The sequence below is a fragment of the Carassius gibelio genome, chromosome B20 (genome assembly GCF_023724105.1).
Source record: "Carassius gibelio isolate Cgi1373 ecotype wild population from Czech Republic chromosome B20, carGib1.2-hapl.c, whole genome shotgun sequence".
In the NCBI taxonomy this organism is placed as follows: domain Eukaryota; kingdom Metazoa; phylum Chordata; class Actinopteri; order Cypriniformes; family Cyprinidae; genus Carassius; species Carassius gibelio.
In genome coordinates, this window is record NC_068415.1 from 7055094 (window position 1) to 7080663 (window position 25570).

The following is a 25570-nucleotide window of genomic DNA, read 5'->3' on the forward strand; positions in this document are numbered from 1 at the left end:
TGATGAGTTATGGCTTAGAATTCATTTATTACAAATATGACGCACAACAGCCTTTAGAAATGTTATCACACCTAACAATAAAACAATAATTCTGATATATAAAATAGCTTTTTTATTTCAGCTGAATAGGTTATTCATTTTTTTTTAATATCCTCATACAAATGTCCATGAGAACAATGACAATCTTTATTAAGTATATGCTTTTTATTTAGTGTTTAAATGTCAAAATATCCAACTTATATGAACTAGTGGAGTATGTATTACAGTTATTCGCAGATTATATTCAAATGAAGATATTTCAAAGGCTTTCTGAAGTCAAGCATATTTAATACACACATTGAATGACCTTCATGTAGCTTCACTTTATGATACTTTTAGCTAATAAAAAAATGGTCAGGGAATGATGACCAAAAAGTGAATGTTGCCTTTGGAAAAGAGAATGAAAAAGACTTTAAATGTTTAAGCAGAACAGCTGGGAGGCGAATGCGAGAGAGTGAAGAACAGGATGATGACAGATAGAGAAATAGATATTGTGCACCTTCCCCAGTCTTAGTGGAAGGAATATCCAGCTGAAGGGAGACCTCCGCACCACTGTGTGATAAATTTCAGCACATCTTGACATTCTGGACTGTGAGTGGTCTAAAGGGTGAAACAAAAACAAGCAATCATGATCAAAGCACCGCAGGCGACCCCAGGCAGGATGGATGGGACAATCTGTGAAGTAATGTGAAAACTGCAAATGCGCCCACAAGGATAAAAAACGATGATGAAATACATTGAAAGAGAGCATTTACATTTACTTCAACAAAACACACGCTACTAAATTCAGTCCTGAGTGGTAACTTTTGATCAAGAGAACAATTAATTATAAATCAAACAACTGCGTTGTGACTGAAGACTAATTGTGAAGGTTCAGAGGGAACAATGACTACTAACTCGTACCTTTGTAGCCATCAAGAATTTATTCCAGTCATCTTTATTTGCTGCCATTCCTGGTCTTTTGAACTCAATTTTATTGCGCAGGACAGGGTAACCTGTGTTCCAAAAAAATAAATAATATATGTATATATGTATACTTTTGTGTTTTATTAACACGTATAAAGGAACAGGTCACCCAAAAATAAAAGTCTGTGATTTTGAAAGGTGACATTTTGAAGAATGTTTTAGCTGTTTTTACAATAGAAGTTAATTTTTACTGTCACGTCATGGAAAAAAAAAATCTTCTTTTGTGTTCCACAAAAGCCATTAAGTCATACAGATTTGGAAAAGCACGAGGGTGAGTACATGACAGAATTTTTGGGTGGACTGTCCCTTTAAAAGGGCCAATTCACAAGCAATTTAAAGGAGACATCGCTTCACACAGGACAGTCTTTTGTGCAGATTGCCTCACCTGTGATGACGCAAGGTAGGGACCGGATGCCAGTACTGACAGCCACTAGGGAGGCTTCATACGTGCCTCTCTCATCCTTCGGCAACACCTGTTCCACTCGCTGGTCCATGGACACAGTCAGAACCCACTCTCTAATCTCCTCCCTCTTCTCCACCTGAAACACAGCCAATGGGAAGAGTTTACACAAAGGATAAATAAATAAATACACTGGCACCGGTGAAGGGTTTGTGGCGAAGGCTTACAGTGACATGTAGCTTTGAAGGTACAGGGACCTCAAATGGGATATCTGTATCCTGGAAGTCTGTGTGATCTAAAGCATCCAATGTTCCCTCGTCAATGCCCTGAGAATTTAGAACAAGTGCTGAAATTAGGTCATTTAAAGAATGTTATCAGAAACAGTACAATAAAAAGTACTCGATGTCCCCCACCTCTGACTCTGTGAAGCCTGTACAGTCAGTGAATAAACTGGGGTGTCTTTTCAAGTGATTTGTAACACTTAAGTTTGTTTCATTTGAAAGATACACATCAGACTGCACACAAAATCAAAAGTCTTTACTCACATCAGCCAAATCCAAGAAGCGGTTGAGGAAGATAAAAGCCATGTTCTCCCATTCCACAGCCTGCATGAGAAAGATTCATCAGTGACACACAGTTCTGAAGAAGCTCAAATTAAAAATGAAAAGTTTAAGACATGTAAAAAAATAAATAAAACTCCGGAAAGAGGACACATCGCCACGTCTTCTTCACAATGCGAGGCAACTCAAACGGCTTTGCGAATCAAATTATTCACACTTGCTGTGAGCTCTTACTGGAGCAAACAGAGGAGAATTAAGCCAATTTCCCAGGGCTCTTAGCGGTCTCACATGAATGGTTGAAGCGGCTATGAGTGAGTGTGTGTGTGTTTGGAGCGGAGTTCACCTTGGCTGCCAGGCCGGCCTCATAAAAGGCCTTGTCAGCTGGAATGAGCTCGGTGTGCCTCAGGAGAGAGATGGACAACTTGGCTGCCACAGAACTCTGTAAACACACATGCAGAATTACAGTGACACAGATAACATAAAGGTGAAGTATGCCATGTTTTCAGATGTTAAAATACACTCTCCTATCCCAGTTTATTATGCCAAGTCAACACTGGCTTTACCGATGGCATGACATCGGGGCTGGACTAAGCCAATTGGAGGTAGGGGATTGTTTTGGAAACTTTTTTGAAACCAGTCATTATTTTTCCAACTGTGTTTGGTGACATGGCAATTACACATTTGACAACACTTAACTTATAATGAATAAAAATTGTGCATTTCAGCAGGAAATAATGTGGAACAGGACTTTATTACTGCCGTTTCCACAACAGCAGAAAGCTTATGCTATCTATTTATGAAAGATTATGAAAAAAATGAGACCAGTGGTACCGGTATCTCAGTAGTGAACATTGTCTGGTCATTAAGATTTGTTAAAAGTATTTGATCACAAATAGAAATATTGTGAAATATTATTACAATTTAAAGTGAACAGTTTTCTATTTTTACATATTTTATAGTGTAATGTTTTTCCTGTGATGGAAAAGCTGATTTTTTTTAGCAGCAATTCCAGTCTTCAGTGTCACATGATCCTTCAGAAATCATTTTAATATGCTGATTTGATGCTCAAGAAATGAAGTGTTGCTTAATAGGTTTTTTTTTTTTTTAAAGAGAAATATTTCATAACATTATAAATGTCACTTTCGATCAAATTGATGCATCTTGCTGAATAAAAATTTGAATATATGTAATTAAAAAAAGAAAGTATTTTTTTTTTTAATTACGGACCCCAAACTTTTGAACAGTAGTGAAAGTTATATTAAATATACTTATGTGATATCAACAAGCATATGTAAAACATAAAACAAAGATCTGCTGTGAAGTTTATACACACCAGCTGGTCAATGCCTTTAGCTGCAGAGCGGGTGGCGTAATAGTGAGCAACCAGCAGCATCTGCTCAAACTCCTCATGGGCTGGAGAATTAGCTTCTGAAGACTTGGTCAGGTTTTCACACTGCACAGCACAGAGACACTGTAAGATTCACTATTTCCCACTTGAATATAGAATCAATACTGGCTAAATAAAGTGTAAGTCACCATAGTAACCCAGAGCTCACCAGCAGCAGAAGGATGTCCCTTAGATCGGCCCATATCCGATAAGCTTCCGCACAATCCCGGTCTCTTAAGCTCACCAGCTCCAAGAACAGCCGCTTGTAGATGTTAAAGTTCTGCAAGAAGGAAGGGAAGATGTTTCTGATGAAATACAGAAGTCCTTATGCTTGAAGGAGATGCATCATACCTCATTTTGCTTTCTTTTGTACAAATAAAAGAGTTTGATTCATTATGCAGACATGACTGGATGTACCTGTGAATAAGCGGGAACACCATGCTGGGTGTAAAGCTGGAGTACTTTCTCTGCCTCACCCTCTTTGATCAGGTGAGTGGCGTACAGAGCGATGTACTTGTGCAGGACCTTAAAATTCTGTTGGAGAAGGGGAAGGCAGTTACTCTGTGAAAATGTGAAAATGTCTGCGTGGGGAGAACAGATGAATTGGCACCTGTTTCGAGGCTGTGTCGATGCATTTCTCCCACTGTCCTCTCTCAGCATACATGTCAAGGGCAGCCATCACATCTACTCCAACCAACTGATTGAAAATATAGGAAAACTATTAGGACAAATTGAAATTTAAAACCAATTATACAATTACTAATAACAATACAAATATTATTAATAAATAAAATATGAATAATTTTGTTAAAAAAAATATATATGAAAACAAACAATTATGCAAATGATTATTATTAATATTATCATAAACATAACTGTTCATTTTATATGATAAATAATTATAAATTTTAATAATAATACATTTTATACTTTTATAATAATTAGCTTATTAATATTTTAGATTATTATTAATATATTGTATAGTAATTAAATACTGATCGGAAAATAAAGGAAAACTAATACTGACAAATAAGGATTTAATATAATTCAAACTATTCTTAAAAATCCTAAAATTATTATTATAGAATTATAATTAAAAGATAAACTACATTAATATTAATAGGATCAAAAGACATACATTAATTATATTTATAAATATAATAAATAACCATGACCATTAATAATAATAAATATTATAATAAAAGGAAGAATGACTGAATTCAAATTAAATAAAAATTAATTAAAATGTATGAATAATTTACTAATAAACATAAAAAATATGAATAGTAATAAATAGTTACGAAATCATAACAATGACCGTAATTATTGGTAATATTATTAGTATTATCATTATTATTAATAATAGCAATAAGCCTTTAAAGCAGCTTCTCATTGCCTATTGCTTTAACATAGTCAAAAATATTAGAAAAAAACTATTCTTCATTCACACACAACATAATATATGATAAAGCACATTCTTTACTGCCTACATTTTATTATGTAAGTGTACATTAAACTAGTTTCCTCGTTAACATTCTGTCTTTCTTTTCAATAAAAAGCCCTGACCTGCATCATTCTGTGATTGTAACTAAAATGCTAGTGAAGCATTGCAATGAGAGGCAAGCGCTCACATCAATTTGGTGCCTCGCATCTGTTATTCTAAATTGAATCAAGCCAATCGTCTCCATTTTTCTCTCCTCCCAACAATAACTGAAAAAACAATGAAGTACCAGAGCGGAGGAGCAGCAGTCTGCGGTATTGTGTTATGCTCATTTAATGCATTCTTTAACCTCAACTTCCACACTGCTAGGAAATAGATTTTATTTGTTTGAACTTAAACAGGATTCTGACAGCTAGCAGTTCCCTGACATTTTGAGCTATGATGCTGCTCATGTGGACGACAAAAGTTCGATTAACAATCCTGTTCCCTTTCACTCTCCCAAGGTGGTCTACAATACTTAGAGAAAACTATCTGCTAGTATTCTCATTTATCTCAGTGGCAACTATGTGATGTCAGAAGAAGGAGAAATGGAAAAATAAGTCAATTTCATGCTTTTAAGAGTCCTCCAAAATAAAATCAGCTATTGGCCAAACATTACCAAAATAAAATGATATATTTAAATGTTTATCCTGCTTGCAGTACACTTATAAATGTTAGTCATTCAAATAAAATTGTGGCTCTATTTCAGTCATTAATTTTTGGTTTAATTGAAGATAAAATAATATATGAATATGAATAATATCAAAATAAACCGTGTAAATGATATTTCAAAATATAATAAATATCCTTGACCATTAATAATAATAAAATAATAATAATAAAATTGATAAACCTGAATGAATACTGAAAAATGGAAAAAGAAAAAGAAAACTATTAGGAAATTGGGATATAAAATAAATAAAACCACTAATAATAAAATTGATTTAAATTTAATTACAATTTATTAAAATGTATAAATAATAAACATTTACAATATTATTCATAATAAATAATTACATTAATCATAACAATGGCTGCTATTTTAATTATTATATTAGTAGCTTCTTCAATAGGCCATAACTATTACTAACATTACTAAATTATAAGGATATATTAAGATTTAAATTTTAAATTAAAAAAAAAAAAAAATACATTTAATTTATGCATTTAGCAGACGCTTTTATCCAAAGCGACTTACAGTGCATTCAGACTATCAATTTTTACCTATCGTGGTTTATATGCTGTTAGTTATTACAATAAAATCAATTGTGATTCATAAAAGTGTGGTTCTATTTCAGTCATTAATCTTTGGTTTAATTGAAAAAAACAAAAAATGTTTTTTTGGTTTAATTGAAAAACAAAAATAAATAAATAAAAAGTCGAGTTGTTTATTATCAATCTACCACTAGGTAAGCAGCCAAGCCTTGACCCATTATTTGAGTCCTCTCTGTAATATCTCTAATAATAAAAGCAGAAAATAGACAAATGAATTTGATACGGTGAACTTACAGAATCAACTTTGCCTTGATTTTTCAGGTGCTCTTTGTAGCGTTTGTCCACATATTCCTCTAGCCTGTGAAGAGATGCCACAAAACCACAATAACGGCAAACTCTTATAGAGAGTGACATCACGGTATTTTCAATAAGACATAAATATGTATTCTACTTAAGAATACATCTCATGCAGAACCGGAAAGCATTTATACTTGATTTCTAAACCTATTTTTCCGGCCGTAAATAAAACGCAGTCAGAGATAAACTGTGAAGGCCATCTGCACCTCTTTGGCCTTGTGCTGTCCTGCACTTCATTTGTTCCACGGAGTGATTTTTCTGACAGCGAGAGAGTGATTTCACTGCCTTCCTCTCACATTGTTGGCTGTAGCGTTGTTAGGGGCGACTAGTCTGTTAAGGGCTCACCTTGGATCGAGCTCCTTGGCCACTCTTTTAGCTTTGTTCCATTCTTCTCCCTCAATGAATGCATCTATGGCGTTCTTAATGAGGTCCAGGTTGAGGTAGAGCTCAGCAGCCTGAAAGAAAGAAAAGAAAAAAAAAAAACATTTGTATCTCAACAGGTCTATGGCTCGAGGACGCCAAAGAATAGATGAAGTCTGTGAGCTTTTTGTGCGGTCACGTTGCTTTTGTGTCATATCCTAAATATACACTGGCACACATTGGCACACAAGCGCACTGAAAGCACCATTTCCTCTTGGTGTGCCTTTTTCAAAACACAATACTTAGAAAGAATAAAAACCTAGTATTTTGGAGGGTTTTTCAGTATTTATGCTCAAAATTGCATCAGTGAGGAAAATAAAAAAACAAATGTCAATAGAGAAATGTGAATTTTGTATACTTATTGTGATTATATACCTGAAAAACTAAAAAGAAACGTACCTCGTTGTACTTTCTGAGCTGAATCAGGCGCGGCCCGACGATCTGACTGATGTCCACAGCCTTGTCATGAGATAAAAATTTAATGGCCAATTCTGCTGCCTGGAGGGCATGAAAAGATGAGAAAACCTTTGTAAAAACTGTAAATGCAACAAAAAGTCAAGCCCTTTAGGAGCATTTTTCTTGTTCAGATATTTCATGTCAACAGAGTGGCTCTCTAATTGTAGTTAATCTAGGTTAAAAAGATAATTCGCTGGGTTTCCAACCAAAGGTGCGAATTTAACTTATGCGCAAAACTGTAATATCGCACCAAATATTTGCGAACAAGCACCGTTTCCATCCAACGAGTCAAAGAGAACAAAATCGTCACTTCCTGATAAACTGGCACTATACATCACTAAGAAAATTAGGTGAAGTTACTGAATATAGCAATTTTCCTATATAATAAATGACTTGCACCTCAGAACGTGCAGATGAAACACAATTAATGTGGTTATTGCTTTCAGACGTGGATGCTGCTGTTTGGGAACGCAGTTGATTAATAGTTCTGGAATGCAATTAGACAGAAATACTTTGATGACAGACTCTGCTCGTGCATTTCCGAATGACCATATAACAACATTTCAGATGCTGTGGAACAAGATTGGACCTGTTGGTTAATCAGGATTTACCATCCCATAGCGCAAAGTCACATGACTTTTTGATGTGCTTAGAGGAATTTACACAAGTCAAAAACCACCTCAAGCGAGCGTAAACACTTTTTTGCGAATTGAGGCATTTCAATTTGAAATTCAGTGTTTCCATCCCTGGATTCTGATGTGATACTTCAAAATGCGCGAAATAAAAAAGGTGGTGGAAACCCAGCTGCTGTCTTCTTTTTCAGTTTATTTATTTATTATTTTTATTTATATAAAAGTATTCCGTCTCTGCCAACTGGGCAAAAACGGATTTTTGCAAGACCTTCAAGCAAAATAATAAACTTAAACATTTAACACACCCTGACTTCAATTCTGACTTTTCTAAAGAAAAGATCAATCAGTAAAACTTTATAAGGGATTTAGATGAAAAAGCAATGTCTTAAAATCATAGAGTAATGTGAATGTATGTGTGCCTCTGTCAAAGAGGCATCTTTGTTAAATTGCCAAAATGTTAATAATCAGCAAACAAATATTACTTAAAATATCATTTTAAACCTAACTGTGATAATTTTTTGACTAGCTTTGTCTATTTTCATTTATTGTTATTGGCTCCAGTCAAGATTTTTGGTTCTAAAATAAATAAATGATAAAAAAAATTCTAAAAGATAATAATAAATGATTGTCTTAAGGAGCAGTCACATTAACAAAAAATGGTCAACAGTGTGGTGACATGAACCACAGCTCACACAAAAGTTCGCCCTCGTGCAAAATTGACTGGATTTTGCATGTGAATTCACTAAAACATTCCAAAAATAATAACGGATTGAAACAGATTGAAAATGTAAATTTTCTGGACAACAGTGTCCTTTATGTAAGAGAACATGGTGATGCAGTCAGGTGTCTCCGAGTCTGTATTTTACCTTCATCCAACACTTCATCAGTAAGTCCATGTTAGATGAGTCCTTCACTTTCAGATAGCAGTCGATGGCTCTGGCATATTCGCCTGTCTGTTCCCACTCCTGAGCTTGCTCCACCATGCCTTCCACACCCCTATAAACACACATATACATTTATTTCTCATGGACTTGTAAGCCATGTTTACCATCTCCTGCTTTCCTTCAGTCATTGACGTCATAGTACTCTATGAGAAGAAAAACAACAGAAAATACTAATGTTATATTAGTGCCGGCTAGATAGTCTGCGGTTCATTTTACTGTGAGAGTTTTGAATAAAGGCTTGAAACCCCTATTTATTAAAGGTCTTCAGACGTTCCTACTTCAAGTCTTGAGATGACCTGGTGGTTAATGATCGTGAAAGCTACATGAAAACCCTTCAGCTACATTTAATGTTTGGCAGTGATGGCTTTAAAACTGCAGAAAGTGAATTAAATTTCACAGCTGTGAAGGCAAGCACTCAAGCACTTTCTGCTTTATACAACTGTACATAAGGTTCAGCGCAATGGACAGGCAAAACAAAGCCACATGGCTGAACACTGTTGAAAAAAATCTGCATAGGCTGGTGGTTAGGTATGTTTTGAAGCATGGAAGCTACCGGTAGTTTGAGCTGGTTTAAACTGGTCCTTAGTTGGTCCTGAGCTGGAGGTTGTTGCTTAGGACCAGCACATGATCAGCTTAAACCAGCTCATGACAAACTAAAGACTAGCTCAAACGAGCCTAAACCAGCTGCCAGGCTTCAAAACATACCTATCCAGCATATGCTGCTTTGTTCAACAGGGAAGGTACACACATTCTATACCTCTTCCTTTGGAAAGAAAAAACACCTTTGGGATCATAAAGTGACCAGAAGAGTCAATTATAAACACAACATGGCAAGAAAGTTCAAACTCTTGATTGAAAATAGGTTAATGATCCAAGAAGCCTATATTACTGCTGAGTGGGCCTTGAACTGACTATCCAAAATGTTTCTCCTTTTCTTCCCAGGGAAGACGGCAGAGAAGCCTTTGATGTTTTCCCACAAGTCATTAAAAATAGGAAAATTATCAGTGGAGATGGATTTGCTGCGTGTCTGCTCGTTAATGAGCTGCTCATTATGAATTTAATTTAGGATAAAAAGCTGCCATGTTCTAATAAAGAAGGGAAGCCAAGCAACGAAAAGAGGATTCGAATGTAGTTCAGAGCTTTTGGTTTTTCTGCACACCCGCAGAGCCCTAGTTTCTGAAGAACAATAAACAAGGGAGGTTTTCTTATACAGCATATAAGACACATATGAAAGTAAGATGGGAAAAAAAGAAACAGATAGTAAAGGAGTTCTTTTACCAGTTGCCCTCGCTTTCATATTCCTTTTGAAGGACGCTCAGCTTGCTGGGCAAATAGTCTTTACAGATCCGCATTGCATCAGTCCACATCCCAGCATCCTGGATAAGAGAAATATGGTTCTTCAAACCTGCATAACTTAATGTTCATATTTAGCTAATAAGAAGAAATCTTACATTTGTTTGAACAAATCTTTTAAAATGCAAACTATCAATTTTTTAAAAATATAATTTTGTATATTACTATAAATATAAATCAGTTTTACACTCTACTGTAATTGTATTAATTTAATTTTGGTTTAATTTTTTTTATTAATTTACAATTTAATATACTAATTCAGTTCAATTAAGTAACATTTTAAATTAATTATGTAAAAAAAAAACTAATCTTCATCTGTTCTAAATAATTAGGGAGGGTTTCTTCTAAAGAAAGAGCATGCACAACTGAGAAAAATTAATGGATAGTTCTTACAGTCAGATAAAATGTTATTAAAATGAATTATAAAACATTTCATTTTGTGTTTGACCCATATCACGTGGATTTGGAACAACATGAGTGTGAGCAATAACATTTTTGGGTGAACTATCCATTTAGTAAAACTTAAACTTTTAAAAGTAGCTACCCTGATTCTTCTTTAAAAAATGTTCAGAAAGTTTAGATCTCTGTGTGCTTCATTGTGATGATGACTACAGCCTGGTTGCTGTTAAAGGCATCAATGACATTCTACTACAGTAAAGAAGATTTTTGTTTTATTGTCTATGTGCAGATTGTGCTTTTAAGGACTCTTACTTTGTAGTATTTAATTGCTAGCTCTGGCCTTTGGGCCCTGAGAAGGAAGGCCTCAGCTTTTTGGAATTCCTTCTGGTCAAAACAGAACTTGGCCTGGCTCACTAGAATGTCTGCCACACTTTCCGGATCATGAGCCTCTGCCACTCTCTGGGCATTACTCCAGTCCTTATTATGGACGTGCCTACAATAGAAATAGAGACATGGTCACCCATATTGTAAATATAATTTTTAAAAATTCTGTAATAAAATGTATATACAACGACCAAAGTCAGTTGGATTTAAGATACTAAAACCATTATGTAAAACCAAATATTAATTGAACAAAGTGTAAAAAAAATATGAACTGACATATAATGTCTTTAATAATTAGCCATGAAATAATTTACCTATCCCCTTTATCATCACTGCAAAGCTCAGTTAAGAGTATTTTTGTCCATAGTTTTTAGTTTCTTTTTCTTACTTCATTATTTCTTAAGCATAAGGTTCAGTCATTTTTGTTATTATAATTATACTAAAACAGGACTTTTTAGATCATTAACAATATGATTTCTTGGAGTCATCAGATCATCTTTGGTTCACTGCCACTCTAGCAGGAAAGCTCCAGCATACCGCTTCTCCATGAGATCTACAAATTAAACACTCTCAATCCCAATGCCACCTGCTTCTAGTTACTCATTGCTTGTAATGTGATAAAGTTGATAAAATCAGTACTCCATGCACACAAAAAGTACTGAAGGGAAGCAATCCCCCCTATAGAGTGGTCTGTATGTACCGTGGAAGGAAAGTGTGATATGAAAGCTCACTCACATTAACACAGCCTCCTTGGGTTTCCCGGCTTTGATGAACTCAGTCTCAGCCTCATTGAATTTACCCTTAAAAGTAAAAAAATTACAATTTATCTGTGCACCATGCAATCATTAATAATGAGAATAATAACTGTAGGTCTGGTTATTAATAACAATGCCAAATTGTGTAAAAGTAAGCATAGGGTAATATGTCATTATAACAAATTTTAATACAACAATATTTTCAAAATTTCATAGATTTAGCATTCTATAAAACTACACATTTTTTTAGTTAGGCTGGGAATTTTTTTTTTCTTTCTTTATTTTTTTGCAGATCCATTACAATGACTGGTGATTGACATACTTTTACCAGCATTTTTAGATTTGTTATTTTATATTATTAAATTGATAAATATATTATATTAATATTTTTATTTACATGTATTACATTAATTCAAACACGCCTACAGAAAAACAAATCAATCTTCCCACTGGAATCTGCATTATAAAGACCAAATCAGGCAAGAAAAATGAAAAGACCTCAGAATAATTTGCATTCAGAGCCCAGACCTTGAAAGTGAACCATTGTAGTAGTCTATTTAACACATTCACACCCGCATTTGGCTGGAGTCACAGGCAGTGACAGTGTAGAAAAGAGGAATCATTTCTCCCCAGTCTGTAATACCTGGTCCTCGAGGAACATGGCATTTTTTAGATGAATATCAGGAATCTTCTGTTTCATGGCGAGTCGGGCCAACTCAAAGGCAAAGTCAAATGCACTAAAAAAAAAAGACAAAGAGTGTTTCATTATAGAGTAAATAAAAGCCTATATTACTATGCACTGGTTAATTTGTTATCTGTATGCACCATGTACACCTGAAAATGGTATAATAGTGTTAGGACCATTAAGTCTTAACAGAGACTTACTAGTTATCAGCAGCAAAGTCAATGGCGGTTTCCAGAAAGCCAAACTTGTTGAGCAGCTTAACTGCCGCCTCACCTCCGAGATTTTTTGCCCACAGATAGGCCACTTGCTTATGTGCACTGGCTCCTCCATGAGTCTTTGCTATCTGTTGCAAAGACATGAAGAGAACTTCTGAATGTGTAAAACGCTCTACTTTTTACATTATATCAACTCTAGTATCATATAAAGACCATGTAGTGTGCACACACACCCGATAAGCTTCATCCCACATATCATTGACTCTGTACATGTTTACGGCAGCTTTCCAGTCCTGACCCTCTAGGTAATGATACTCCGCTTCCTGAAACCTGGATTCAGCCTCTAGCTCCTGTGATAAACCCAGCACACAGAACTCAGACCATGTGAAAGATCTACTGAACAATAACAAGACAAACCCGCACCAAAAGAGATTTGGGTCAAATGGGTTTTGTAACTAAATGTGAATAGGAAGAATAAAAGAATAGAACTCTTGTACCTTAGCCAGGTGAATGTGCGTTTCCTGCAGCAGGTCTTTGTGATGAACAGCAACTAAACGGATCATGTCATCATACATTTTGTTCTTCTTGTACATTGTGATGGCCAAGTCCGGTTCATCTACTGTGGTAAAAAGCCTAAAGACAGAAATGTACATTTCAAATGTATGAAATCCAGTATGACATGTGACGGAAATCTCAAACATGTTGAAATTCTTTTCAGATTTAAAAATGAATTCATTTCTTATTATAAATGAACCCAGCCAAAAACATAGGTCAAATTAGAAACACAGCGTTGCGCATGTGTGTTTTCACCTTTCGGCTTCTTTGTACTTCCCCTCTTTCTCTAACTCTTGTGCTCTGCTGATGTAGAGGGCAGACACATCCTCTTGTGACATGCACTTCACAGCAAGCTGTGTCGGAGACGGACAGATAGATAACAAGAGAAACGTAAATTGGTCATGATTTGAATAAAGAAGGAAAAAACAATTGCGGTTATATTCGCAGCTTTCATCCAATTTATAATTACAACTACACACTGATTTGTTAACATGTTGCTATGCAATTGCTAGACTGTTTTTGGTGGCTGCTAGGCAGTTGCTTTTTGGCCAAATTCAAAAGAGGCCACCTCAAGTTTTATATAAGTCTCAATTCTCTCTTTCCATGTAATTCTATGAGATTTATGAGATTTAAGGCATTTAATCATAAACAAAAATATAGACACTAAAATAAACAGCTATTATTAATGAATGTATTCTTTATCAATATCTTTGCAGAGGTGCACAATGTGACACTGACCTTATGAGCTTGCTCCCATCGCCCAGCCTGAGTGTACATATCTATAGCATCTTTAGTATGATCACCCTTCACAAACAGACGTTCTGCCACCTGTAGTTCATAGAAACATAATTAGCCAACACAGATTCAAACCAGATCATTTTTAGAAACCTGAGAGCATTAGTTAATATTTGACAGCTTGAACTTGCTTTTTTTTTACCTCAAACTCCTGCACAGAAGCATAGTGCTGAGCTATTTTCAGGTAATATTTAGCAGCAGTCTTGTCCTCCTGTAGCTCCAGTATGTGCAATGCTTTCTTCCACTGGCGTGCTGCGATTGCTGCCTCTATGGCCTTGGTGGAACGTCTTTTACAGGGAGGAAATTACATACACTTTTAAATATTATATTAAAATACTGCTTAATATTTTGTGGAATGCGTGGTATGTTTTTTCATGATCCTTTGATAACTAGGAAGTCACAAGAATTTATTTGAGACAGAAATATTTTGTAACCTTTTAGATGTCTTTGCTGTCACTTTTGAATAATTGAATGCATCCTTGCTGAATAGAAGCGTTAATTTAAATAAATAAATAAATGGTGGTGTAAATGCACCATTTAAAGGAATTGTAAAATGCCTTTTTTTTGCTCTGATCTATAGAGGTTTGTTATTCTAGAAACTCACCCTGCTTCTATGTAGTGGTTGATGGCAGCATCCATTTGTTTCTGCTGCACTAGATAGTCACCCCACACTTCCTCCAGCTTTACAACTTCTGCAGGAAACGCAACGCGAGCCAAATCCACCGCTGTGGAAGCACAATGCAATCAGCAGAGGTCAATGAAGGCAATGAATCTAAAGCTCTGATGCTTTGCATTAAAACCACTTAGTTATTGTTCAAATTGAAATGTAACACCCTATTCTGATTGTTCTTACCAGCTAGGCTCACCTTTCTTAAAAGCATTTCCCTTGCGGTAGCACTCCAAGGCCTTCTGATTATTTCTTGTCCTTTCAAACAGGTCGCCTGCCTGTTGAGTTTAATAATACTTACAAATATGAATAATTAGGAGTAAAACAATTTCCCTTCAATTCTGTGAAACAATACAATGTCAGTGTGAGAGGTTGTGCTCCTCATTTGAAAGTTATAAACGTATGGAACTCAAAAGTAGCCAATTTGTCAAGCCACATGCGGTTGTTGCAGGTCAAACTCACCCTCTCATAAAACTCTCCTTTAATGAGTGCAGCAGTGATGCGGCTGATGATGTCATGGCTTGATAAAAGCTCGTCCCTACTCATGGCCAGCCAAGCAGCTTTGGCAGGAAGTCCTGCTTTCAGGTAGAGGTTAACAGCACCAGTGAAGTCTCCTTCATTCTCCTTCACCTCACCAGCTTTCTCATTCTGATTGGTCTCCATTAGGTAAGAATAGTAACTGCGTCTCAAATTGTCCAACTCTGGGTGGCCCTTCAAGGGATGTACACATTTAGTATTAGTAGAAAGCTGATTTTTGCAGCATCATAGAGACAGCTGCTAAATGCAAATAGTATAAAATGCAACTAACTAAATAATTGCGCAGAGTTAAGATAGCAACATAAAAAGGCTTTTCGGAAATATTGTGAATTGTGAAAATTAACATGCTTTGTGCCATCTATAACATGTTTTATGGTGTGAGTTAGTGATTGCTGACAGAGTGGAACCATCAAAATTCAAGAGGCATTCAGAATCCAGACACTCAGTGATTTTTGTATACTGTTGCAGTTCATGGTAATATTGCAATGGTAACAGTGTAATAAACTGCAATGTTTGATTTTATGGAATTTTTTTTTACTTTACAGCAATTACACAAAAAAAGTATACAGCAATCAATTCTGGTTCCATGCTGTATGACTTATTTGAGTTCTAATGTATCTGTGAACCCCTGTTTTAGGCTAAATAAAACAAAACATGTGGACTAGAGGTTATGCATATTTATGATATTGTATGTAAAAACAGGTATTACCTTTGCTTCTGCCACTGCAATACATTCATCCCACATGTGAAGCTCCTGGTACATTTCCATCACTTCATCCACCGCATTCTGCAGAGTTACAGCAATATTACTCACAGCTATCAAGTTATAACCATCTCAGCTCTGTCGCTCCCACGTACGAACTGTCCAATGCCATTTTTGAACTCAGTTGGCAAAGAAAAGCAGTGGCAAATACTTTTGTAGAGATCAATTTCAAAATTAAGAATTATTTTGTCATTTTAATTATTATTTGATCGTTTTTTTAATTATTATTTTTAACTTAATTTATTGTTAAATGTAACATTTATTTAATTTTTTATCTAATTAAACAGTACAAAAACATGTTTGTTTATTTATTTGTTCATTTAAAAAGGGTTTTATTTCTTTTCATTTGAATTTAATACACTGGCAATTGTATTTTTAAGTGGCACTCCTGCTTGCAAGTATCAGAAACTATTCTTTACCTGTTCCAAGTAATACATCTCTGCAAGCTTAAAGTTCTTATCCAGCATGGCCAGTCGTGCTTTTACCTGGTAGTGGTCTGTACCATCACCACCCTACAGGAGAGAATATAACATCGAAATGTAAAATACATAAGCACAAGGACAACAGCAAAAAACATACATTCAAAAAATCAACAGACAAAGTAATAAAGATGCTACAGGCTGAGGACCTGTCTGTCCTTCAAAAAAAAATGGTATGCACTACATACATATTCCCTTGAGACTGAATCTGCAATTTTGTTGGTCTCATTTAGGAATCGAGCTTTGGACACATCTCCAAGGGCTGCAAAACACCTGCAGAAAAACCCAACACTACCTCAGAAAGAGAAACTGTAAATATCAGCCAGATAAAAACATCACATGCAATATCATTTCACATTCAACCACCAATTCTGCAATAACTTAGGGCATTTAAACTGGACAGCACTGATCAACCATGATGCCATTTCTAAAAGTGACTTCGAGCTAAAGAGTATTCAGTCAATTCTTTCATTTGCATTCTCCTTCACGGTCAGACTACTTTTTTTTCATGCAGATAAGCCTATATATAACAAACCAATCCTGCATTATTAAAGACCCTCTAATTTAAATTCTAGCTTCAAGCCCTCTTAAAAATGCTTATACAGTAAAAAGAAAACTCTGAACATGCTCACTGCCTCCTAAAGCGACTGGATGACTTTTTAAGAGAACCTTTGGTGCTTAGTGCTAAAGCTTTTATCCTCCCGCACAAGTTCAGGTGAAGGGTTTTTTTCTCTTTTGCAACAGAATACACACATTTTTCTTTAGGCACAATATTATCTGAGACACATTTCAACATTTAAAATGGAACACGCAGAGCAACTGTACAGAATAGCAGCTTTCTTAAAAGACCTTTTGACTGCTTGAATGCTTTTACCATGCAGTAAGCATTCACTGCTATATGGAACAACATTGATTCTTTTGTCAAATGAAAATATTATGTTTTAAAGACAGTTTTGGGGTCTTTTTCTATAGAACAATTCAGAATATATTAAAGAAGATGCATCCTACATTTTCAGTTTTAATCTCTGAGGTCAATTTATAATGCAATTCGGGTTTATATGGATACTTTTCCCCACCAAAAACTGTTTTACGTGCCCAGCCTTTCTCTGCCCCATTTCCTGCTAAATTTCTCCAAATCCCATTTAAAGAAGAAGAAAACTTGCCTACATCTCTGATGGCCTGAGGGTTAGTAAATGTTAATTTTCGGGTGATCTAGTCCATTAAGATTTTTATGCAAACAGTATTTATACCTGTGACATGAGTCAAATATGTAACCGGACCCATAGCAGCACCTTTTGACACATCGATGACATTTACATATGGGTGGCCATGTGTTAATATACAAATTCACATTTACTAAAGATAGAGACATTGTTACAGATTAGTTTGAATAATTCTTTTTGAACTTATTGGGCAAGATATTTTGAGTACAGTGTGCCTACAGTAAATGCTTTCATTTCAAATGATCAAGGAATATTACATATTCATGATATGAGCCCTTTAAGATACTGAGCTGATTCAGTGTATTTATATTTAATTGTTTAGTTCTTCTGTAGTGCCAATTAGATGCATATAAAGAGCAAATAAAAAGAAAAAACTAAAGGTGCAATGCTATTAATAGAATGAAACAATCGTTAAGAAAGACAGTAAGATTATTGTATTTATGTAATCGTGTGAAAAGTGTTTTTTCTATTGTCAGTACAAGGGCTGTAATTAATATGTTTATTCGCACACATCTGCCAGTGACTGTGCTGTCTTTGAGTAAACAATAAAATAAACTATTATTGCAATTTTTGGTTTGTTAAGGTGGCCCAACAAAGAAATGATTTAATTAAAGTTTAATTTATTTGTATTTTACACTTCAAAAATCATAATCAACTGCACAGCAAAACTGTGCTGTGCACTGTTCTGCTCCTTTATCAAATTTAACGTCATGTAAGAAATGTGTTGCCTATAAATGCAAGTAACCAAGTATAAAAGGATATGACAGTTCTGCAACTTTAAAACTGTCTTACTTCTAAAGAAGTTCAATAGAGGAAGTTAAACTTAAAAAATGATTCTGGGATAATCTGTAAAGGAATTCAAAGGAACAAGACTTTTGAATTCTGTCATACTGGTTCCTAGGTGTCAAGGTTAGACACATGATCTGGACAGCTATGCTGAAGTCATCGCAGCTTTAGCTGAGTCACAGAGGTGGGTGGACTGTCTTGCTTGTCTAACCTCTCAGCGATGTGGAGCTGTTGTGCCTCTAGGGAGAGTTTACTCAGAGTCTTCCACATGGCCTCGGTCTCTGCCGACATCTCCAGGGTCTCCAGGAATGCTGTAGCTCTGTACACACACATACACACAAATCCAGCTATGAATAAAGATACTTATATAATTTAAAGGGATAGGTCACCCAAAAATTACAAATCCGTCATCCGTAACTCAGCCTCATGTCATGGTTTTGTAGAACACAAAAGAAGCCTTTGGTATTTAAACTGTTTTGGTTACCACTAAATCATTGAGACATTTCTCAAATTATCTTCTTTTATAGAGATGAGGCTGACAGAATTTGAATTTTTTGGGGGACTGTCCTTTTAAGCAACTCAAGTTTAAATTTATGCTCTTTTTTGTTTTTAAAAGAAGGCATTCTTAAGGTGCAATCCATGTTTATTACAGGTGTCTGTGGTATTTAAATTCATTTATTTTTTACCTGTAATAGTCACCATCATCAATGGCTGTACCAAATTCAATCAACCCCTCATCCAGAGTGTAGGAGACAGAGTTAACCCCTTCAGTCACAATGACTTCAGTTTTTCCATTGGATCTCTCCAGATCTACAATATCACCCTGTCGCAACACAAGTCACATGATTAAACTCACAGTCAACAAAAAAAGAAAGAAAAAATAAACTGAAATGGCGAGGTGCAAATTCTTTCTTTTCATCAAAGAATCCTGACAAAAATATTGTTAGAGTTTCCATAAAAATATTAAGCAACACTGAGTTCAATTTTGATAATAATAAGAAATCAGTTTGTTAGAATTCAGCTTTGACATCACTGGAATAAATTCCATTTTAAAATATAGTATTAAGTATTATTAATTTACTATTCATTGTAATATAATTTCACAATATTCATATCTATTAATGAATATATAACTATTAACTTCAGCTCACCTTGAGGGGAAACATTGTGACCCTCTCCGGGCTGTCGATGGTGTACCAAACACACAGGTTTCCTCGGTTCTGGGCCACAACTACATCACTACCCGGTACCCACTGAACATAAGGACAGAAACTCAGCATGGTGCTCTTCAGGCTGCTCTCGATGTCATACAGGTGGAGCTGAATGTGGAGAAAGAGACTGAAGTGGCAAATCATTCTGATTTTACTAGAAATATTAGAGCTTAAATAACAACGCTGGCCCTTACCCTGAGTTTCTTGTCCCTAAAAAGCAGTTTCCGACCCGTTTCATTCAGCTCCAGCCAGTCTATCTTGGAGTCATGGCTTATAGTGCCCAGATTATACCCACCCACCAGATCCACTATGAAAACAGGAAGAGAAAAGGATTATGGGAGATGAATGCACCAAATACCAGATGCAGATTATTTTCTGTTCATCCAAGGTCAGAAATTAAGCTTTATAGTTAAATCTTTTAAACAGTAAGAGGCTTTTAGACAATGTGTTTAAAAGAACAGATGAAGTACTTTTCATCCCCCAAAAAAACTATAATAAACAGAATTATAAAAATTTGGAGATGACTGCCATGAACGTCACCGCACACACACTCGTACACAAATACACGCAGCAAAAACGGAGGCACTGCCTTTCATACGGGCCCCGAACATCCGTGCCCTAACAAAAACAAATCAATGAGTCTTTCATGAATCCCGTTCTGTGATGCTTCCCTGCATTTCTGGCTCTTTGTTCACAAAATAACCATTCTGATGGGAAGCATCACTTATGGAGGAGGGCAAGGGGGGTGGGGGGGGGGGGGTGGAGGAAAAACAGTTTCCAATTTGCACTTTCTGAACAGTTTTTAAGTACATGGATCAGTGAGGGGGAAAAGCACTCTGCTGTCTGTCAGAGGAAAATAAATTGGATGAAAGTTGTTTCTCATTTTCAGCACCTGAAGAAGAAATAAGGCTAGCAGGACAGAGGGAGCATGCCAGGACTTAATTAGCACAGGAAGTGGTCAGAAGCGTGGCAGATGGCTGACGGTAGCTGGTGAAGGAGAGGGCCATGACGGCGACACAGCAGGCCCGGCGTCTAATTGAAAGGTAACGTCCAAACCGACCGAACGTCAACACTCCTTCCTACTGTCCCTCAAATGATCCTCTCTCCAAATAACGGGTCACATGGAGAAGGTGTGCCATTAAGAGCGGAAACAGAATACCAGTGATGACGTTGATGACAGAATAAAACTCTTTTATGAGCTGATGTGAGTATAATTCCATATAGTTTAGTGCAATTTTGCATTTGCTAAATGGGAAATACAATTTTTTTCACACAGGGCATGCAAAACTGAGCTATAAGACTGGGAAGACGTGATTAATCAAAACTTTTCAATAAAATGGAGTTAAAACTGTTTTATCATTTTAGTAAATAATAGATAATCTCCCTGTCTTGACAGTAACTCACCGATAGCAATAGTTTTTATGTCAATCAGGTAAGCCAACTTTCTGTTGTCCTCCACTCCCCTCTGCTTTCTCTCATTCAGACGCACACTGCAAACACAAACACAAAGTGAAGAATAAACACTTCCTGTGGGTGCTGAGGGACCTGTCGGTGCTCCATCAAGAGGAACCAAGCAATGCATTCTGACAGCACCTGACAAGCTTTATACATGAATGCTGATTTGTGATGACTAGGTCTTCTCACTTAGAGCCAGCCAGAATGACAGTCCCAGGACAACTGAGAACTCGCAGGTAAATCCCGCCATCTGGTGGTCAGTATTAGACATGACTTTTTTGGGTAATGTAACTCTTTATCATAGAGTAATATAACTCTTGTACAAAAGTTTCGTTCATTATTGAATTATGTATTTCATTCATATTTTTTATTAATTATTAAATAATTATTAGTAGATTATGTACTAAATATATTAAATGATTATAAAGAATGAATATTATTATATTACATACTATAATAATAATATATTATTATATATAAATACAATTTATTTGATATAATTAACATATATTACATCAATTGTAATATATATGAGTGTACATATATATATATATATATAATTTACAATGACATATCTTTTTTAAATAAGAAAAGTTGTTACAAAGCAAAAAAAAAATATTTTTACCTTTTCGATGAAGAATTATAAAAACAAATGTAGTAACAAAGTAAACCATTTTGAATTGGCTTTTAAAATGATTTTTGCTTTCCAAAGTGTTTCCAAATGGCAGACCTGATGAGGTGTGGGTTCATAAACTCAGTCCGAACAGATCCCAAGATTTCATTGCTTCCGTATTCCACCAGCGCCAGTTCTCCAGCGTTGAAAATCATGCACACCTAACCAAAAATATAGCAATTTACAATTAGACAGCAATGACTTTAATTATACCAGCTAGGGCTGCATGATTCATTAAACCCAGTCGTTTTCCCTTTGCACCATTCTCATAAATGACTGAGGCATCTTAATAACACACAATAAAATAACAAAAACACTGTACCGTTTCATTTTCAAAGAAAAACTTTTCATTTCCCCCGGACCCCTGCCACGCCACCTGTAATGGGAGAGTGATGTTGTTTATTGAAGTACAACACGGTCATCAACTTTTGCTTTCCACTACATTACACAGAAAGAAGCAGAGGCAGAGACATTGCAGCCAAGGCCCTTCACCATTATCCTGTTTGTCACACTGAACTTTCTTCCAACTCCCATAAGAGCACTTTGGAAACTCAATTAAACATGGATTAACACAGTGAACCATGACAGCCCTTGAACTTTTAATTAGACATTTTAAACCTTGGTCCACCCGATGGAGAAACTGATTCGGTTACAATATGAGAAACTTTGAAAAAGTTTGAATACAGGCCGTTTTTATCTAAACAGAGACTTTTTAATACAGACTGCATGATCAAGAATGGTAAAAAAAATGCTCGAACAAAACTATATGTAAGAAATAAAGCAACTGTGAATAATCAAACACGTCCAAACTAGACATCCTACCTCACTTAATTTGTTGGATGCCAGATCTCCCAGCAGCAGTGTGTCAGAGGTGTGAGCCACAAGATATCGATCCTTCCCCATGACTTTCACCTCATCTATTTCATAACCATACTGAGATTTCAGCACCACTCGGGTGCCAGTGGACAGATTCTTCACAATCACCTGGGAGGGTTAAAGAAACAAAGTTTTAGAACATCCAGTTTATAGGATGTAAACAAGACTCAAAATAAGAGTCATGACTGAAATAGTATTGCTCACTTGACTTAATCCTACGTATGTCATCTCAAATTTGTTCTTGTAGATACTCCTCCGAAGACAGCAGTCAAACAACTCGACTCCTCCACACAGTGTGCCCTATAATTTAGAGATGTAATTAGACTTCATCTACAGTGGTACCAAATGGCAAATCCAAACCTCAACATCACTGAACCGCTGTTTCTTTGGTTTTTGTCATCCCACTTATATCTTATCAAGTTCCCTTGCAGACAAACTTATAAGTAGATGTGTGTACACAGGATTCAGGATATTCTCAGTATTAGTGTTCCAAGAGAAAACTTCTCTATAGTGTGTACAAGTTTGAGTATATGAACAGAATACATATGTTCTGAAATCTTCATAAAATCGGACGTTCAGACTGACCACAGAAAGCCGAGAGCCGTCTTTCTTCCAGGACAGAGCTGTGATGGTGTACAGGTTTGGAATCTCTTTGGGAGAAGCTTCATCCCAGGTGGCTTTTCGGGGACTCCAGTTGAAAACTCGCAACCTAAAGAAAACTATTTAGCATAAGGGATACATCACGACATTGGAAACACATTTTTGTTTTCTGTTTAACAGCTTTCTCGCCTGTCATAGCTTCCCACGACTATGGACTGGCCACTGGGGCTAGATGCGGCCACTGTGAATTCCTTTTCGGAGCGATCTCGGCTGTAGTCAAATGTCTGAAGCAAGTGGCCCTCCCTTCCATAGGCCACAATCTTCTTATCGCATCCAGCCACAATTATGCTGTTGGTGCCCCATGCCATGGCGTACGGTGGGCATGCATGAGTCAACAATTTGCCCTTCGAACATCAGAACAAATACATATTAAATAATCAATCATTTAGGCACACGCAAATATAATATTTCAATTAACATATGCATGTTATAAATACATTACCTGAGATTCTCCAGATCCTTCATCATCAAAGAAGTACCGAACAACTGTTCCATCCGCATGACCCGAGAGGATTCCCTTCCCCGAGACACTGGGAAAATGGACCCAGTTAAATTAAATTATATTTATGCATTTAGCAGACGCTTTTATCCAAAGCGACTTACAGTGCATTCAGGCTATCAATTTTTTACATATCATGTGTTCCCGGGGAATCGAACCCCCAACCCCCAGTGCTCTACCAATTGAGCTACAATAAAAATGAATGATAGCTATATATATAAATACAACTATATTTAAATATAATGTAGAATAATAAAAATTATAAAAGCGCATAACAATGATTCCAATTAAAAATATAAACTAAAAATAAAAAATAAAAGCTAATTCAAAATATGAATTAAACCTGAGCAAACCAGAAAATACTAGTGTAAGCATCAATAGTCAGGATTTTAATACATACTTTGTCGTTAGTGAGACAACATATGAGTCCGTTCCGTAGATCGTGGAGGACTTGCTTGTTTTTGTATTGGCTTGTCGAACCTGCATTTAACATAAAAAACACTCACAAAATAGAAAAATCAGCTTACGGTTTAAAGCATAGAAGATGTGCCACACTTACTTTTCCCTCAGCTAGTCCAAATATTACTGTGTGCTCTGACGGCCAAACCAGACATGTTACAGCACTCTAAAGAACAAAAACAAAGTTAATGCACACAATATATGACACTTCTGCCTAATGGAGTATCATATTTATCATCAAAATACTTACTGTTTGAATAAATTTGTTGCAAATAACCTTTTTATCTCCCCTGGAACATAAAACACGATATTAGAAATATGAAATAATACAAAAATGCAAATTATACTTGTATGTAAGTATTCTGAGATACCTACCATTCCTCCCCTATTTTGTAAACAAATATAATATTGTCTGTCTGAGCCACTGCTATCTTGGTTGAATCGGGAGAAAATGCCATGGACTTGACCACATAGGTTTTCTTTCCATACTGCAAAAAATCGCAAAATCATAACTTCATAACATCACCTTTTCTTGAAGTACTAAGAAATTATATATAGCACTGGTAGACTACAGCATTTATTTTGAGGATTTAATATGAATTCAATAATTCACTGATTACTTACTTTGGGGTCTGCAGGTTTTGTAGTAAATCTGTCTCGTTTCTCTCCTTGCTCATCATACAGTATAACCACTCTATCAATAGTGCACACTGCAAACTTTGCATTGTTAGGAGCCCAAGCCATACAGGTGACTTTAGCAGCTCCATCCTAAAGAAAAGACATTAGAGACAACACGACGTCGTTTGCTGAGATTTGAATAACATTCGGAATGTGATTTCTACTGTTTCTTTGCACAAAGTAAAATGCATGAGCTGAAGTCTGGCAAGATACTTAAGCATCCTAGTCTTGCTAAGCTAAGATGCGTTATAATGCCTACAGATAGCGGACTGCCAAGAGCTAGTTAGCTAGCGTCGCTAAATAACGTGGTAAACATAATTACCTGAGGAGTTAGAAGAGTCTTCAGATACTTTAGCTGCATGCTTCACTTTTATAAAAGATTTGGCGGAGTTATACGGAAGTATTTCTTGATATAACCACGTTATTGGTTATAGTTGTCAGGCTGCAGACATTTTGGTAAACATAGCTCTCTCCCTGGTTACCGTCGCCAGGGAAAGAACGTATGACGTAGTTACGTAGTGTTTGAACTAGTGTACTGCAGTCACTGATCCATTTTTTCAAAATATATATAGCTATATATATTTTAATAATAAGTACTTTACGGTGA

General features: G+C 35.9%; 1 protein-coding gene across 1 annotated transcript; it reads right to left on the bottom strand.

Annotated features, from left to right (window-relative positions):
* Positions 1-25453, bottom strand: ift172 (intraflagellar transport 172). The gene is made up of 48 exons (XM_052586882.1): positions 25286-25453; positions 24910-25053; positions 24661-24773; positions 24536-24575; positions 24386-24451; positions 24227-24306; positions 23770-23857; positions 23457-23671; positions 23253-23376; positions 22872-22967; positions 22614-22775; positions 22114-22167; positions 21849-21952; positions 21068-21153; positions 19858-19970; positions 19604-19771; positions 19139-19275; positions 18664-18771; positions 16632-16716; positions 16384-16476; positions 15911-15988; positions 15127-15375; positions 14864-14942; positions 14602-14722; positions 14140-14284; positions 13941-14030; positions 13458-13555; positions 13145-13280; positions 12881-12997; positions 12633-12775; positions 12391-12484; positions 11728-11792; positions 10921-11101; positions 10135-10232; positions 8779-8908; positions 7224-7322; positions 6750-6859; positions 6342-6405; positions 3963-4049; positions 3770-3886; positions 3522-3632; positions 3299-3418; positions 2309-2404; positions 1951-2010; positions 1633-1731; positions 1391-1544; positions 943-1034; positions 1-639 (listed from the first exon to the last, which is right to left on the bottom strand). The coding sequence occupies exons 1-48, from the start codon at positions 25322-25324 to the stop codon at positions 550-552; spliced, it is 5238 nt and encodes a 1745-aa protein (XP_052442842.1). The 5' UTR covers positions 25325-25453; the 3' UTR covers positions 1-549.
* Between the last annotated feature and the right edge of the window lie 117 nt (positions 25454-25570).

What these genes read in the sequence shown, in the direction of transcription:
- ift172 (XM_052586882.1), bottom strand. Translation starts at nt 25,324, where the DNA reads ATGCAGCTAAAGTATCTGAAGACTCTTCTAACTCCTCAG. An exon ending in CATAAAAACTATTGCTATCG is followed by an intron (nt 19,971 to 21,067) that starts GTGAGTTACTGT and finishes CTGTTTTCATAG; the next exon opens with TGGATCTGGTGGGTGGGTAT. An exon ending in AGGCCGGCCTGGCAGCCAAG is followed by an intron (nt 2,011 to 2,308) that starts GTGAACTCCGCT and finishes TTTCTCATGCAG; the next exon opens with GCTGTGGAATGGGAGAACAT.